At 48.6% G+C, this 18,430-nt stretch overlaps 1 protein-coding gene across 1 annotated transcript in view; it reads left to right on the forward strand.

Moving 5' to 3' along the window:
• LOC101521453 (deleted in malignant brain tumors 1 protein) overlaps window positions 1-18,430 on the forward strand; it is a 76,900-nt gene that overhangs the window by 21,820 nt on the left and 36,650 nt on the right. Inside the window, exons 14-24 of the mRNA XM_058671100.1 lie at window positions 1,372-1,519; window positions 3,655-3,845; window positions 4,083-4,112; window positions 5,456-5,773; window positions 7,107-7,136; window positions 7,797-8,114; window positions 8,663-8,695; window positions 10,362-10,394; window positions 11,792-11,945; window positions 13,665-13,882; window positions 15,453-15,770. Of these exons, the coding sequence (XP_058527083.1) occupies window positions 1,372-1,519; window positions 3,655-3,845; window positions 4,083-4,112; window positions 5,456-5,773; window positions 7,107-7,136; window positions 7,797-8,114; window positions 8,663-8,695; window positions 10,362-10,394; window positions 11,792-11,945; window positions 13,665-13,882; window positions 15,453-15,770 (1,791 nt within the window). The remainder of the gene's footprint in view (window positions 1-1,371; window positions 1,520-3,654; window positions 3,846-4,082; window positions 4,113-5,455; window positions 5,774-7,106; window positions 7,137-7,796; window positions 8,115-8,662; window positions 8,696-10,361; window positions 10,395-11,791; window positions 11,946-13,664; window positions 13,883-15,452; window positions 15,771-18,430) is intronic.

Consider the following 18,430-nt stretch of genomic DNA (forward strand, 5'->3'; position numbering starts at 1 on the left):
GCCTCTGCCTCATTTCTGGGGCAACCCTGGACCTTCGGAGCTTCTGTGCCCACTGACAGCATTTACTCAAGATGAGGAAAAAGTGGACTTAAGAAAAGGTTTGGTCCATACACACACATCACTACCAGCACAGACCACAAGTACCCTCAACAATAGTCATACAAACTACTAAACAGTCACCAAGCAATCCAGACAATATATACATAATTAAATCTATTTTCTACTGAACACAGACACACGTACCAAAACAACACCCTAAGTGTGCATACAGAAAAGTCCCTCACCTACCAGATCTTGGAAATGGCTCCTCACCAAGTAGCTCTTGGAACCTCCGTAGGATGGTGGAGACATCTCCCCACTTCCCAGCTGGCAACCCCATGCGCATCTGCTTAGGTCTTAGGCCGGTTCCCTCTGGGCCCTTCAACTAGTCGTCACCTTTGACTAGCTGGCTCAAACTCCAACCAGTCCTCCCAACTGGTGTCTCAGGCAAGTTTCTATGTTCCATGGAAAGGCCTGTCCACTGTGGGGGATCCCGGATGAGCCCCCAAATGTTAGGTCCAAAAGATCCCCAAACCATGGACAGACAAGTTCCACACACAACGATGCAAAAGCAAAGAAACTTTATTGCTAGCTCGAGCTAGGGTCCATGTCTCATCCAACACAGTGGAGTTTTGATAAGGATCCCACTTGTCTCTTGCAGACTCTTTTTATTCCCTGCTAGTCATGTACAACACATCTCCGGCAAGCAGTCCTCATCTCGGTCATGTCACTTGTGGACTTGTGGCTGCCCATGATTGGCCCAGTTCCCAAGACTGTTCCCCACTGCCCACTCCATCACTCTGTGGAAAATGAAACTTTGGAGTGAAGTGAAACTTAGGCCTACTCTCTGACCTTGGGCCTATCATGGCATCAGTCCTGTTCTTTATGTAGCAAAGCCAAGCAGAGTGGTTAACAGTTGAAAGGTTGCCTTATCCCTATTCAGCACCCGTGTACTCCTACTACTATTATATGCTTAACTAGTCTCACCTCTAGACACCAATTTATTATTTATCCCTAATAGCCTTTTAACACTACTGTTGTTAAGAGTAAAACCCCACCACCCAGCCTTGCACCCCCAACTCCACACCAGGCAAGCCCATGGCCACGGAGAATTCTCAAAAGAGACACTGTAAATTTCAAGTATGCCCACGCCCTAAATTTCCGGCTTTTAGATTAGTTTATCCCTTTGATACACCTTAAGACACAAACAAATGACCCACAAGACCATTTTTGGGGGGCAGTGAGTGAAAAGAAAGAATAGGTGTAAATTAGGAAATTAGTGAACTGAACAATCAAACAGTCTGAAATTCTGAACCATCTTTTTGTGTTTAGAAAAATCCCAGTGTGGTGGCGTCATCACCAATTCATCCGGAGCCATCCGGAACCCTCCCCAGAGGAAAATACACAGCAACATCACCTGCATGTGGGAAATCAAGGCCAATGCCTCCGACCAGGTCCGGCTGGCATTCCCCTTTCTCAGGTGGGTCCAAAGTGCACTGCTGATAACACTGTGTACTTGAACGTCCTGGTCACTGATTCCCATGGCTGAGTCTCCTAAGTAAAAGAGTGTTTCTTGAATGTCTTAACTTCTTGCTTTGAGATTATGGCCATTTGGGAAGCAGCAAATGCAATGAGTCCTGTGTCCTCAGCAAGCTTCTCTTGATGGTGGCCAAGCCGTGTGAAAGCCAGGAAGTAGACATCGGAGCTGTTAGGCAGACTGCATCGGAGGGCACCTCTAGAAAGTTTGTGGAAAATGGAACATAAACATAAGTCACTTTGGTGCTGAAAATTTTAAACTTAGGTGTAGTTTTTTTTCATACATATTTGTTATGACCTTTTTGAACATTCTTCCATACTTTGTCATGTTTACTATGTTTTTTTTTTTAAGTCGGGGCTGGTTCTGTTGGCACATCAGGTGATGCTGCCGCCAGTGATGCCAGCATCCCATGTGGGTTCCAGTTTGTGTTCCGGATGCTCTACTTGGAATCCATCTCCCTGCTAATGCAACTGAGAAACCAACAGAAGATGACCCAAGTGCTTGTGCCCCTGAACCCACTATGGGAGACCAGGAAGCTCCTGGCTCCTGGCTTCCATCTGGCCCAGCCCCGGTCAATGTGGTCATTTGGGGAATGAACCAGCACATGGAAGATTTGTGTCTTTGTCTCTCCCTGTATCTCTGTAATTCTGCCTTTCAAACGGGTAAAATAAAAAAAAATTTAATATTTATTTTCATTTTATTTGAAAGGTAGAAAGACAGAGATAAGCAAGGATCTTCCGTTGGCAGCTTCACTGTCCAAATGAACACAACAGCCAGGGCTGGGACAGACAAAGCCAGGAGCTGGGAGTCAGTTCAGGTCCCCCATGTAGGTGGCAGGGACCCCAGGACGTGAGCTCAATCTGCTGCCTGCCAAGGTGCATGTCGGCAGGAAGCTCCAAACCAGAGGGGCTGGAATGTGCCTAAACTGGGCACTCCGATGTGCCATGTGGGCGTCCTCACTGCTGTGCCAAAGGCCACCTGGATTCTACTATTCTTTGCAAGCCTTTAGTTGTATGTGGTTGTCCTGTGCAGTGTTTGCTCATGTACAGATTCATGTAATCACCATTATTCCAGATACAGAACATTTAGTACTGTAAAGAAACTGCCCCTTTATCCAAGAGATTATCATTTTATCCTTCCCCAAAAGACATACAAGAGACCTGGTTTCCCCACATTGCTAGTTAGTACTTAGTGTTGTTTTTTTATGTTTGCTGGTTATGCACAAACTTGATACCAGTTTTGTTACATTTGTGGGAAAGAATTCCTTTTGTGGCTGTTGAAGTGACTGTAAATGATGCTGTTTGCAGTTTGGGTTTCCTCATGTTTATTACCAGTGTGTAGGAATACATTGATTTTGTTTATGCTTCCATGAATTTTTAATTAAAATTAAGTATATGAGAAACAGAAAAAAACAGAGTGAGATGAGAGAAAGAAAACGCATGTGTGCTGACCAGCTGGATGAGCTATACCTTTCAGGGTACTAGACCTCTTCAGTCAGGAAATTTGGAGTTACAATATTATAAACAGTCAAGGCTGATATCATTGCTAGAAGGATGATCATGGTTTATGACTCTGGAACCACCCTTGGGCACAGGCTGGGGGTTCTGGACAACATGTCCAGTGGAGCACAAGAGCTAAATCAAATGACTTGTGCTGAGTCAGCTGGGCAGAGCTGTATGCCTACTTCCCTCTGAGCAGGTCAGTGGCCAAAGCTTGCAAATGGGTTGTTTGAACCTGGAGCCAGTTGTGGCAACAGGCCCCAGAAAGATCACACAGTTTCTTGGTTTGCTGGCCCCTGATCTCCAACATGGAGAAACTGCCTTGATTCACTTGGCAGTGCGCCACAGGCCCGGAATGCTCCCTGGCCTGCAGCACAGGTATACCCGGCATGCCCCAAGGTGGCGGCTGCCACAGCCGAGAGCCAGGCCCAAAGCGGTGTGTACTGCATTTGCGCCACTCACAAGCTCTTCACCCACTCCCCGCTCTGCACAGTAAGAACATGAAGCACCCACCCCACACTGCTCCTCCTGGAGCTCTGACGAGGAGACTAAGGGGCAGCCTTGGGTTTGCTTCCCCAGCTTCGACTGCACCAACGAATATTTCAAAATCCTGGATGGCCCTCCTTCCTCCGTCAAGTCCCTGGGCAAGGCCTGCTCTGGCGCCTACCTCACCTACATGTCCTCCTCCAGCTCCATGACCCTTGTCTACTTCAGGAGCCTCAACACCACAGGGGAAAACTTTGTCGCTTATTATTACTCTGCAGCCAAAGGTAAGAAAGAAGGTTGAGAGCAGCAGTTACCATCCTGGCTTGCACGTGTCTAGCACCTGCCTTGTCCATCACACAATCAGAACAGCCTCCAGCACTGTCAGCAAAGTGCTGGGATGGCTGGCAGAGCACACCTGGGAGATGTAGCCTAGAACATGGAGGACTGCCCTGTAGCAAGAAGCAGAATGAGTCAAAAATCGCTATCATTGGTGCTCAATGTTTGTTTTCTTGTCTTTGCAGAGGCCGAGTCCCAGACCCCACATCTGATCAGTGAGTTGCCTTCTATGGGCTTACTTAATCCCCACTTCTGCTTCGCATGTCTTCCTCGGTCCACCCTCCTAGTGTTTCTTATTGCCATCATTTTGCTTTTCTCACGTTTCCCAGTACCCTGCCCGAACCCCTGCAGCTGAGAGATTCGGTCCTTACGATCTTGGCATGGGTGTGATGCCGATTCACATTGGTTCCAAGCCACACCTACCAAACCTCCAGGCACTGTGCCTAGATGGAGTTAATTCCTGGTTTTGATCAGACAATGAGAGGCACCTAATAAAAGAACACACCTTTAGGGAGAGTCAACAAGATGCAAACATGAGAAATGGGCATTTCCCCCAAAGTGTGCTGGCTGTGTATGTTTGCGCTTGGCACAGAGCAGCACAATTTAAATACTGTGTACTCCTGGTGACAGGGTAGGAAGCATGAATCTTACTTCTGTGGATTCCCCCCCACACCTGAGAAACATCAGTACTCACATGAAAAAGACAGTCTGGTTTGGGAAGTCACTTATTGTGAAAGTGAGAGGAAAAGAACGAGGCAGAATCATGGCATTACCAGAACGCTGCCCCCTTGACTCTCCCAAGTCACCCTCTCTTCACTGAAGGATGCTGTCTTGTATCCACAGCCATCCCGACTGCAGCACCCCACACAGCACCTGCAAGGCCAGGTAAGCTCCAGAATGCATCCAATCACTCACCAAGTTCTTCCCTGCACCTGCTTCAGACACAGCAACAGCACAGGTTGCAAACATTCGACCAACACGAGCTGCTCTGCTGAGTACTTTGGTTACAGCCTCCGATTCTCTTAGAACTAGAACCAGCCCACAGAGATGCGCACTTTTCTGCTTGTCTTCCTGAGCTATTGTGAGGTTAAGGTGAACCCACAAACACATAAAACTGCTTCATCAATTCACAAGTCAATGGTACTAATGACTTCACATGCTTGTGTTTAGCCAGAATAGATTGACTGGACTTCTGGAAAAATCAGTCCTTAGTGAACACTTTATGTTGAATGTCATTTGCTAGCTGAATGGCTTTGCTTCCGACTAAGAGGCTGGGTGGCTGGGTGGCTGGCTGAGTGGCTGGGTGGCTGGGTGGCTGGGTGGGTGGCTGGCTGGCTGGGTGGGTGGGTGGGTGGCTGGTTGGGTGGCTGGGTGGCTGGCTGGCTGGGTGGCTGGCTGGCTGGCTCCCCTGTGTGCTTCAGAGATAGGTGGGAGCTCAGACAACTCGTGGGAAGGTACAGGGCCTTCTAAGGACAGCAGCTGTCACATCTCTGTCTGCAGGGCCCCTGGGGACTCACACCTCCCCTCAAACTCACCCTGTCCATGTCTCTGTGCGCAGGAGACTGGCCGGAGCTGAGGCTGGTGGGTGGCTCTGGCCCGTGCTCAGGCCGCGTGGAGGTCCTCCACCAGGGGGCCTGGGGCACCGTGTGTGATGACCTGTGGGACCTGAATGAAGCTGAGGTCGTGTGCAGACAGCTGAGGTGTGGACGGGCCATGTCTGCTCTTGGAAAAGCCCACTTTGGCCCTGGATCAGGAGACATCTTCTTGGACAACCTCCAGTGCGCTGGAGTGGAGCGTGCCCTGGGCCAGTGTGCCCATGCAGGCTGGTTGGAGCACAACTGCGGGCACCACGAGGATGCTGGTGTCATCTGCTCAGGTACCCTCCCCCTTTCTGATGGTCCTGTCCCCAAGTGCCCCAAGACTGCCCTGCACGCACTCACAGTCATCCAGGGACTAGGACGGGACCCTCAAACCTGAGACATGGGAATTTTTGTTTATAGGCATACCTCAAAATGTTTGTGGGCAAACGGAATTTAAAATGCTCCCTTGGGTACCAAATATGTTGAAAAGCCACACAGAGTTTCTTCGTAACATATTTCCTGTGACTTTCCTGAAGACGTCTCATCCCTCCCTACTTGCTTAAATATACAAGTTTGTAACTGCCAGCCCCTGGAGTGAAGCTTTCCAACCAAAGATATGATTCATGTTTAGTTAGGGGGACTTTTGAGGAGCTTGACAAAGTCGGAGTCAATGTGAAACAGGCAGACCAGAGGGCACAGCTGGGTTAGACTTCAGAGAGGGACAGGCCTGCACCCCTCTCACAGCTGGTGCTCAAACTGGGCCGCATGAACTCTCAGCACCCGAGCTTGCTTTTCTGTAACATTAGAAGACTCATGGCTTTCTCACAGAATCACCAGGAGGAGTGCAGCCAGTTTTGGCATGGCACTCAGACAATACCAACAAAGGGGCTACATTTAGGGGAATTCTTACCACCTTGTTTCTCACTCCAGGCCAATACGAAGGAGATTTTGTGGCTGTATCTGGCTAACTCGAATAGCCTTATGATCATTATTTTTAAAAAAACCCCTCTGGGCCTGCTCATGTGCTAGGTGGGAATAAGTCACGTTCAGTAATGCTGACATGGAGATCTTGACGAGCCAGCAGCTGCCATCCTTCTCTGAAGTGACTTGAAAGAGTCAGTCATTGTAATCTCAGGTGATTCCTGCCACACAGAGTCTGCCCGAGTGCACGTCAGCACCTGCCCCCTGCGACTTGGCACTCGAGGTACGGATTCATAAGCATCGGCCCATCTATCTGCATTGTGGCTTTTTATTGTGTGTGACTCATACAAACTACTTAGAGCCGCATGGCGCCATGATAGTCCCAAGGTTTGAGGTTCTAAGGTTGACTGTCTAGTCTGGCATGCGCCAAGTGATCCCTAAAGTGAAACTCACCTGCTACAAAACCACTCAATCAGTCACTCCCAAATGTGCCACTCACACGTGGCCGTGTTCTCTCAACGCAGCAGCAAGCCAACGGCCAGAGAGATGCTTCCTTTGGTGTCTGTGGATGAGCCACTTCAGCAAAGACACATTTTACTGTATCAGAGCAGCAAATATGTTTCAGGATATCATTAAAATCTTTGTCTTCCGTGGGTGAGATGTAACAAAATTGGTAACACTGTCCTATTTAATTCTCTCCGCTAACAGATGCTGAAGTGTCCCTTGCTCAGGACCCAGGTCAGTCACACCTCTTGTTGAAGGGAGCTGCCCGTGACTTTGCCCTTGACCCACTTGTCCTTCCAGCTTGAGGTTCACTAGTTGTCTGAACACCATGGGCGGACTGTTAGGGCCATTTGGAAGTTTTATCTGAAATTATTTTTTTTTACTTTTTTACGTGTGAAGTTAGGTGTATGTGTGAAGTTCCTATTTTTTAGGTACACAAACAAACATCAAACTGGTATTCAAGGTATTTTGCAAACACAGTTCCCCCTGGCTCAAAGTAACATCCTGACGTGCCCCCCCCACCTTCCCTGACCCCCTTTTCTCCCAGAAGCATCCTGTTTTGTCCTCCAGCACATTCACCTTGCAGTGGAACTGACCGGTGTTCCTGCTTGGCTAGCAAATAGACTCTGCTCCCTGGGGGAGGAGCCGTAGCTCTTGGCCCTGTCTCATCAAGGGCTAACCTGAAAGGCCAATGCTAAAGAATGGGGAGAGAAAAGTCAGTTGGCTGAGGACCCCCACAACCAGTAACTCAAGAGACCTGAGAGCTATGAGGAGCAAGTCCCAAGGCTCCAGGTGGGGAGATGACCCCACCCCCTGCACCCACCTCTGAGCCTGGGGCTGATGGACTCAGGCAAGCATACAGCCTGGGGACCTTCACGCTGTTTCTGTGCGCAGGGGACTGGCCGGAGCTGAGGCTGGTGGGTGGCTCTGGCCCGTGCTCAGGCCGCGTGGAGGTCCTCCACCAGGGGGCCTGGGGCACCGTGTGTGATGACCTGTGGGACCTGAATGAAGCTGAGGTCGTGTGCAGACAGCTGAGGTGTGGACGGGCCATTTCCAGTCCAGGAGAGGCTCACTTTGGCCCTGGATCAGGAGACATCTTCCTGGACAACCTCCAGTGCACTGGAGTGGAGCGTGCCCTGGGCCAGTGTGCCCACTTGGGCTGGTTGGAGCACAACTGTGGGCACCACGAGGATGCTGGCGTCATCTGCTCAGGTACCCTGTCCCTCTTGGCCACAGTCCAAATGTTGCAGTTGAAGACATTTTGAAAGTATGCATCCAGGATGGGATTTCCACCACCCATCTGTTCAGTCCTTAGTTGACCCCCCAGAGCATGCACACTAGCATGGGCAGATCTTGGTTGCCCAGGGAAAGTCTGGAATGCAACAGCACCACCTGGGGACATGGCAGTACATGTTGCACAGCCCTGTCCTGGAGACTATAAGTAAGGAGATCTGGAAAGGAGTTTTAGGAATCTGCATTGAACAAAAAAATCCCGAGTCAGCAAAGAGGGGCCAGGGGAAGTCCGGTGCTGGCTGCCATGCAGCAGGGGTGATCCAGTTGCTGTGTCCTTCCCATTCAGCCGAGGGCACTGACAGGGCGGGATGCCAAGTACCCAGGGGACTGTTCTGGGACTCTGGGTCCCATGCCCAGAAAGACCATGGCCCTCTGCCTGGCACACGCCTCTGTCCCCCTTGTCACCCTACCTCCTCCATGCCTCAGACTCTTAAAGTATGTTCTGTTGCCTTTGTTTGTGCATCCAGATGCAGAAGCCCTGCCTCCAACCACAGCTCCAGGTACGTTCTTGGCTTTTGCTAGTCCAGGCAACTTTATAATGATAATAATAATGGCAGCAAATACTTACAACTGCTGAGATCCAGGCCCTGTTTTGAGTCCTTTCACATAAACAGAGGTTTCTCAACTTTTGATAGTTATCCTAGTTAACTCATTGTCGGTTGAAAATATTCTAAGTTGAAAATTCATGGAATATGCCTAACCCGCTGGGCATAATGGCTTAGCCCGGTCTACCTTAAACATGCTGAGAACTCTTGCACTATTCTAGGATTGGGGAAAAAAAATCACCCAACATAGATCCCGTTTTTAAAAGATTTTTTGTTTATTTGAAAGAAAGAGTCAGAAAGAAGAGAGGGGTGAGAGAAACACAGGTTATTCATCCACTGGTTCACTCCCCAGATGGCCATAATAAATAATATAAATATGTATTATTTATTATCAAATACATTACATAATATGTATTATTACATATAAACAATATTTATAAATGAATAAATGAACACAAATTAATTATTGGAAAGCCAGATTTACAGAGTGAAGGAAAGACAGAGATTCACTCCTCAAGTGGCCACAATGGCCAGACCTGAGCCAATCAAAAGCCGGGAGCAAGGAGCTTCTTCTGAGTCTTCCCCATGGGTGCAGGGTCCCAATGCTTTGGGCCGTTCTCTACTGCTTTTCCAAGCCACGAGCAGGGAGCAGGAAGCAAAGTGGAGCAGCCAAGACATGAACTAATGCCCACATGGGATCTCAGTGCGTGGAAGGGAAGGATCCAACCACTAGGCTATCGGGCCAGGCACTAAAAATAAATAAAGATTTAAAAAATAACTTTAAAAAAGTTATTATGTTATGTAATTTATTGAATACTTGTATCCAAAACACTCTGGCAGCATAGTGCATCTTGGGAACCTGTCTGGAGAAGACCTTGCTGTGTTCTGAGAGTTCCTGCAAAAAGGCAAGCTTTGTGTGTTGGAATAATGAGTGATAGAGAGGACCTATCTGAAGTTAAGCATTTATGAATATTCTAAAGAAGATCCACCCATGGTTTTCTCATTTACATCAATTATATTAATGACAGAGAAACCAGGAAAACAAAGTTGCTTGAAGGGAGCCATTATGGTTATCTATTCCTAGTGGTTTACAACAATCATTTAAGTATGTCACAGCTTTGTGGGTCAAATCCTGGGGCAAGGCTCAGCTGGGAGACTTCCGTTTCGTACAGCACTGAATAGGGTCACTCAATGGTGTTCATCTGATAACTGGTCTAAAGAGCTCAGACAGCTTCATTCACGTGCTTGATGCCTTATGCAGACAGCTGAGGGTCTCACCTTGCCAGGTGGGCTCAGGGCCTCATGCCAAGGTCATCAGAGATGGCTGAGAGCTGCATGAGCAAATCAGGGTTCCCAGAGAAAGAGGGCAGAAGCTGCCAATCACTAGGGCAGGTGTCACTGTTGCCATCTTCTGTTGGCCAGAACAGTCACAGAGCCTACCCAGGGGCCAACTCGTGGCAGAAGGATGTCTGAGAACACGTGGCCTTCTTTAGTCTGCTGCAGGACCCAGACGATATGACTCAGTGTCTTCAACCTTTTCTCACTGTGTTGTGTTCCCTTATGCTCCCCCTACCATTCCCCACCCCGTGTATCACCATTGTCTTTTTCCTTCCTCTTCTAGGTCCTTCTGTGGCTCCTCAGAATCCTGTTACAGGTAGTCACTTGTTCCTTATTGTTAACTTATATCTAAGAAGCATACACATAGATTGGATACAGGGTGATGTTTCAATGCATGTATGTACGGGGTGATGTTCAGACCTAGCCACTTGTTTTAAATGGAAGTGATAACACCTTCCTACGAGAACCATGGCAGTAGACCCTGGGCAGTGTGTCAGGATGCAATGCAGTGGAGACTGGCACCATGTGGGTGAGGGGTCTGCCTCTGTGAATGTTTAACAGGAGAAGCGGGCTGGAAGGGGAGATGTGAATCTGCCCAAGTCCCGTGAGGCGGGGGGGGGGGGGCGCTCCAAGGTCCATTGGCCCACACTCAGCCTCCCTTCTTCAGGTACAGTTGACTGCAGCGGGGTGTCATTTCAGGCACCAGACCATCAGCCCGCATCACATGCAGTGATCACAAGTGGTCCACTTGCTAGGAGTCCCAGAGTCAGTCTGACCTGGCTCCATTATTGTAACCTAAATATTGGATCGATGATAGAACTTTAAGGTGTGCAGGGCCATCACTACTTCCTACCATTCATCTCAACAAAGACTAGAAATCTGTGGGATTTGTGGAGGATTGCAAGTAGGTCATGGAGGGAAAGAAAGATGAAGAATGAAGCCGCTTGGTAATGTAGAGTCAGGATCAACCAAGTGAACTATCTTCAAATTTCTTCCAAAATAACTTAGTGATTCGAAGTGTTCTGCTTCTTCATCATGGCATGCTGCACTGACTGTACACACATAGGTTATGTATATGTCTATCCCAACGTGACAACCAACTAGACAAAATTAGAGTTCACTGCTGTCTTCTTTGACCCTGAGAAATTCTGAATCTGTAAGTTCTGGTCTCAGGGCAATTACTAAGTTCAAGGAAACCATCTACCCAACGAAAGTGATGAAAAGTCCTTAAAGGTGATCTCAATCATAAACTCCCCAAACAATCGGCAGCACCCCCCAAATCATACTGGAACCTCTCATTCCCCAGACCTCTTCGAGCTCTCACCACTTGTGGACCCAGCCAGCCCCATCTCCCTGCATCTGCTCTGTCTGTCATTCTATAGATGATTCCATCCCCCCTGGCATCTAAAAGTTCCCTATTTGGAAGACAGTTAATAGGACAAATGGAACAGTTTTTTAGCAGGTGTTGTGTTAGAGAGAAAGGCAGAGAACTCTCACATATCAATACTTTCCAGTCCATCATAGCTAACCTGGTACACTTCCCTTCACAACTGACAGTGATCAATTGTAAAACCTGCAAGTATGGCTGTGTGTGCCCACCAGGCCAAGGGCTGGCCAACTGCACCTGACCCTCAGGTGTGAGCTAGTCATGACTAGAACTACACAGGGATCCCATGTGAACCTTCTCTGATGTCCTTTTTCCTGTTGTTTCAGGAGGAAGTGAGTCTTGTGGAGGGGTCCTCTCTAGTCTCTCTGGCTCATTTTCCAGTCCACACTACCCAGAAAGCTATCCAACGGACATCCAGTGTGTTTGGGAAATCCACATGAAAAAACAATTGCGCATACAACTCATGATTCCAAGTTTGAAGTAAGAGAAAATTTAAGGGAAAGTTCTAAATAAAGGCATTTTTCTTAGTGGCAAGCACTCAAAGGTGAAAGCTAAAGAGCACAGAATTCCACATGCTCCCTAAGCCATCATTTGGGTTAGTTTGTTAGTGCTAGTCAATGAATGATTTCCCATCGGAAAAACTCAATGCCATTTCCCCACAGTGTTTCAGTTTCTTTTTTTTTTTTGTCCCTGTTGTGTACTGGGTATTGATATTTGTCCTTTTGTAGTTTCTTTGTTTTATCTGAATCATAGGCAGATTTTCTATACAACTTCATTAGCCAAGGACTCCAGTCTTGGGTTGAGTGTCATCTAAAATGTTCCGCATCGTGAACTCAAGAGTTCTGAAGAGAATAACCCAGCGTTGTTGACAGTTTTCAATCTCCGTGTCAGCAAATGACAATCCATGGTGAAGCTAGACATTGTATTAAATCCTTATTTTCAAAAGGCTTACTTATCTGGAAGACAAATTACAGAATGAGGAAGAGAGATCTTCCGTCACCAGTCCACTCTCCAGATGGCTGAAATACCTGAGGATGTGCAAGGAACAAACTCACACGTCAGGAAGTCCATCTGGGTCTCTCACGTGGATGGCAGGGGCCTGAGCACTTGGACCATCTTCTGCTGCTTTTTCCAGGCCCTGAGCAGAGAGCTCAGACACAAATCTGCCCCCATATGGGATGCTGGCATGACAGGTGGTAGCTTTGCTTGCTACACTACAGCTCTCTGTATTGTCATACCCCAGGGTTATTTCAGCCCTGAGACAGGCCTCCGTGGATTCAGGGATACCCTAAGTCAAAACGTCTCCCAGAGCATATTAGTGAAAGCCCTATGGGCATATTTTCCTCTAATAAGATGAGGTCTCTGAACTGATACCTCCAAAACATATCAAGTTCTTAGTTGTCTATTCCTGCTAAATCACTCTCCATCATGAGTACTATCTGTGTGGCAAATATACTTCCTTAGGATGTTGTTATTTTCAATATTTGTTTTATTTATTTGAAAGTGAGAGAAGAGGAGAGGAGAGGAGAGGAGAGGAGAGGAGAGGAGAGGAGAGAGCTCTTCCATGTGCTGATTGACTACCCCAAATGGCTGCAACATTAAGGAGTTGGCCAGGCTGAGGCCAGAAGCCCAGAACTCTGTAACTCTGTCTGAGTCCCTGCATGAATGACAGGCGCCCAAGCATTTTGTACGTCTCCTACTGCTATCCCAGTTGCTTAAGCAGGGAACTGGATTGGAAGTGATGCTGTCAGGACCTGAATCAGTGCATGCCAGTATTATAGGTGGCAACTTCGGCACCAGCCCTGTAATTTTTATTTTCAGATCAAGTTTTTGTCCCCCAGAATTTGAGTATGGAAAATATTGTAAAATGTTAATGTAAGCAAATCCATTGTTTGGTAGGTATTGAATCAATCTAAGAATTTTGTAATGCAAATTGATATTTCCTAATATTCTAAGCAGAATGTAGTTGACCAAAACATTATGATTTTTAACACTTCTATTAAAAGTTTGTAGCCATAGCGCCATACTTTCCTCAGCCAAAGAAAAACAGCATCTTAAGAGAATTGACTAAAGTTTATATAATAGGATACAATTTAAAATAAAATCCAGATATTCAGTCTTTCTGTTGTCACCCATTTTTAGCATTAACATCTAGGAAGTTCCTAACCTGTTAATAACCCAGTGCTTCTGCACCCCCAGACTGGAAGACATTCCTGGGTGCCCCTATGACTCGGTTGAAGTCTTCGATGGCCCTCGGATCGCCTCACTCTCTATGGGGAAGTTCTGTGGCTCCGTGGCTATGCTGTTTTTTTCTTCCTCGGATATCATGACCGTGGTGTTCCGCAGCGATCCTATGATCACCAACATTGGCTTCTATGCCTTGTTTAATGCTATTGCACAGGATGAAGAAGACTCAGGTGGGAAACCTCAGGGTGTTTTTGGTGTAAAAAGTCAGAAGCCATTTGGTGTCTAAAAGACTTCCCCATTTTACTACAGCAACCTTGCTCTGTAATGGATAGATTTCCTCAGCATGAGAACCACAGGGGATGTCACCATAAGGCAGTGATGTAAATTCCTATGTGTTAATGGTGAGACTGTTACAGTCTGGGAGGCAATGCTGTGTGTTGTGAAGGGTCTTAAGGCTGTGTTCACCAGACTACTGGGAACTGTCCAGTGTGCTGAAGTATGGCAGCCCGATGAGTTTAGGAAGTAGACAAAAACTCCACTTCCTTGCACCAGCTGGCTCATTCCATCGCTGGCACACATGGAACCCTAGACTGACCCAAATGGGAATTTGTGGACATTTATTGGCCGTGAGACTACAGCAGTCATTCTAAAGCCAAGTCTAGTTTTGCATCTTGAGAACTCTGCCTGCCAGAGGCAGGACTTCTGATATTTACATGCCCTGTGGGAATCGAGTAACACTCACAGCTCACCAGTAAGCCCGTGATTGAAATTGCAGGATCGATTGTTTCCGAAAGAGCAAGTTCCTTGTGTATTTGGTCCTCAGATGTGTGTTAGAGATCTTGGCCTGGAGAAGCTAAGTAAATGCTGATGTTTGAAATCCAAATCACTCCTATCTCATGAGCACCATTCACTCATCCACCAATACACAGAGGCTCCTGTTGTGTGCTGTGTCCACTTAGAACTTGGTGCAAAGAGCAGAAAGTACACCTACCTGCCCTCTTGGGGTTTATAGGTGTGGGTGCATAGGGGGCAACCAAGACACAAGGAAAAAGTAAACTGACAGTTTTAGAGTAAGATTGATAAGGGATAAAGATAGAAGCTGAGAATGAAGAGCCAGTCTGGGGAGTAGAGTACATGGGTAGAGGTACCACTGTGGTTTGGATGGGAATGAATGACTTCCTGGGGGAAGGTGACACATGATGAGTGACGAAGAAGGGATGCCAGGCAGAGAGAACGGCAGTGACAAGTGGAGAGGAGCTGGACATGTAGGAGCAACTGGATGGTCAGCATGCCAAGGCTATCTCCCAGGACACAGCCAGTGATTCCCACTGACCTTTCAGCTCACAACGACCACTGCCCTTGGGCCCTGGGCCTTGGGCATAGTCACTCCTGTGGCTCAAATGCCTTCCTTGAATTAACCTGCACTTACCCAAGACACATCCAAACAATCATCTGGGACCCTGCTTCTCCAGTGATCCAGCAAAGCACATGGCAAGATCTGCAGGTACCACAGCACACTGGGTGCTGGGTACTTTGTACATGAGCTCTTGTGGACTCAACCCCACAGCCTTCTCTGTGAGGATTGCACTGAGGCCCATGGGGACATGGTGATTATCAACAGCTGCAGAACTAGGAAACAGGAGAAATGGGAGTTCAATACAATTCTGTCTCATTCTATAGCCTGTGAACCTATTGTGGAATCAACCCAATCTTAGGGTTTTCTTAGCAACAAACATAGGAGCTAGAAATATTTCCTATTAAAACATCCCAAACTAAAAAATAAAATCTCTCTCTGTTTAGAAGAAGGCCCAGTGCTGCAGCTCGTGGGTGGTTCCAGCCGGTGCTCAGGCCGCGTGGAGGTCCACCACAAGGGGGCCTGGGGTACCGTGTGCGATGACCTATGGGACCTGAACGAAGCCGAGGTCGTGTGCAGACAGCTGAAGTGTGGACGGGCCATGTCTGCTCCCGGAAAAGCCTACTTTGGCCCAGGCTCTGGGGACATCCTTCTGGACAACCTCCAATGCTCAGGAAGTGAGAGCCACCTTGGCCAGTGCCCCAGCTCCACCTGGTCAGACCACAATTGCGGCCACCATGAGGACGCTGGAGTCATCTGCTCAGGTAGCCTTTCCTGCTGGGCTGGAAGTGACGCAGCAAACAAACAGGTGCTTTGACATGGGATGCTGGCATTGCAGGCATCGCCTCAATCCTTGAACCACAACCCTAGCTGCAACCAGAGCATCTTACTGATGTATGGAAGTTGTGCACAGAGCAGGCTCCGAGATTCTAAAGGCAGTGACCCAACAGGAGACTGTCCCACCTAGGAAGACAGAATGAGAACCCAACTGCATCTCTGAAGGCCACACAGCAGGCTTCCACTGCCCTCTACACCCCACTTCAGTCGGGTGTGGAGCTGCCCTTCCACAGTCGACCCATGTCCCCATGCTTGTTCACGCAACACAAAACCCTGCCTACTTCCTGTCCTGCCCACACAAGAAAGCCACCACTTCTTCATCTCCCTGTAAGATTCCTTCCATTCTCTAAATCGTCTCTTCTTTCCTGGTACAGATGCTGGGACCTGGGCTCCAGAGGAGACTCCTGCACCTGCAAGTAGGTCCAGGACTGGGAATTGCAGTCTCTCTGAAGAGTTAATAAGGCTTCCACCCTCTGTCCGAGTGCATGTGGGCCCGTCCTGACTACACCCCATGCCAGCCACTTCAGGGTCTCTGGGGTCATTCCCAGCTGTCAGTTATATTTGAAATTCCCCCATGGGAGTCCAAGGTGTGGCCAAAATTGAGAAACAGGGAGTGAACAATCACATTTTCCCCCACTCCCAAAGCATCTAAAGCTGTAAGAGCAGAGCAGGGAAGGGACAGAATGGGAAAGACAAGGGTTTGTTCACTGTGGCTGAGAAGACGGCGGCTGTGGAGAGAGACAGCGGAAAGGATTGCTCCTCAGGGATGTGGGAGAACGTGGAAGTAGCAGCAAAAAGGATGTCTCAGGTGCCAAAGTCTCTTCCAGTGGATGGAAAGCAGACTGCTGGTGAGAACTGAATCACACCAGGCTCTTCTGTGGCTCCTGGCTCAGCCAACACAGCAGGATAGGCCTTCCTGAAATGTATACTCAGTCAATTGTGGCAATAACTTTCTCCCAAGCCAGAATTCCCATAGCACATGGTCTTGCCTCCTGCCGCTCCTGCCCCTTGGGGATGGGCTCTCAGCTGCCCACATCCCTACCTGCCACTGCTTTCAGGGACCCACTAATGCCACCTGGACCTCAGTGGTGGCCTGAACCTCACAAAGGTGTCAGGGCCAGGTATGCCCTGTGGTGTGTCAGGACCCAAGAAAGGTGGTGGGCAAGGGACTCAGCGGAGGTCTCTTGCCCACTCAGATCAAGATGGCAGGTGTGCCGTAAGAATCAGCCAGCTGTTTTGGCATGGGACAGTAGCCCTGGGTCATTTGCTGATAGATCTCCCCTCTTATGGAAGATACCCTGGGTCTCAAGAGTTACAGAGCAGCCAGGTGGGGGAGGCAGGGCAGCCCCTACCCCTTCTCGGAGTCCACAACACCCCCACAAGTCCTTCTTGCTTTCCTCTGCATCCCCACTGGGGACAAGGGAGTCACAGCTTGTGGGTCATCAGACAGCTCTGTGCCCAAGTCCTTGCAAGAGGGTTTTCGGCCTCAGAAGGTCTCGCTCTTCCCTCTGTGCTGTGGTTTGCCTTTGCGGAGGCAGTGGTGTCCAGCTCCCTGCAGAAGAGAGTCCCACGATACAGAAACTGTGGAGGAAGTGGAGTCGCTTACTATGATAGTATTACTGGAAGCATGAACCCAACAAGCCCCTTACTGAGCCAGCCAGGACAGGCAAGCATGTAGAGCTGTCACGATTCTGCGTCCATGGTAAAGCATGCTGAGCGGCACCCCAGTGAGGAGGCAGGAAGTCTCAGATGCACTGGACCCATTTGCTTCTAATTCTGGCCCCCTGTGGTCCTTAGTGTGAAACTCAAGCAAGTCCCAGCCACCCGGTGAAGGGGATTTCAATACTGCCCTGGTCTCAGCCTGCTGTGCAGTAGGTGTTGAGACTACACAAACATTAAAGTGACCCTTTGCAGGGCTCCCCACGGAGGCCCAACTTCCTTCAACCAAACTCTTGTCCAGCTTGCCTGTCCTCGCCCTCTCTCACAGTTCTCTGGTGTGGATAGTCCTGCCGGCAGAGTGGGATGATCATAAGCCAATGACGTCCGGTGGGGACTTCTGGGAACTGGTCCATCTTGGGCCAGCCCTGGCAGATAAGAGGACAGAAGTCCTGTGATTGTCTGTGACTTCCTAGTGAATTGGCTGAAAGGAGGGAAAAAAGAGAAATGGATGTGCGTGCAACCTGTGCTAACACGGAGGAGTTGCAGTAGGCTCACTCGTTTGACTTACAGGGAGGACGACCTGCCGAGACTAAGTTTTAAACTCACATTCTTTGGTTTTTGATTTTGCAGTAGTCACCACTCAGGCTCCCATGCCACAAGGTGAGTTTCGGGTGAGTTCCTCCAAGTTGGGTGAAATTGGTTTGATTTGGAGTGGGCTTCTGTGCCCCGGCTACCTTAGGGGGAGTGGTACCTGGCTGGGACAGTTGCCCACACATGGATGGGCTGTCTATGTCCATGCAGTGCAGCCAGCATGGCAAGAAGCTGGTGAGTGAGTAAAGGCACCCGTGTCTTGAGAGTGGCATGCTGGATGCAACTCCAGTTCTGGGTCCTGCCTCCAACTTTCTGCTGATGTGGGCCCTGGAAGGCA

This window comes from Ochotona princeps, chromosome 13 (assembly GCF_030435755.1).
Source record: "Ochotona princeps isolate mOchPri1 chromosome 13, mOchPri1.hap1, whole genome shotgun sequence".
NCBI lineage: Eukaryota > Metazoa > Chordata > Mammalia > Lagomorpha > Ochotonidae > Ochotona > Ochotona princeps.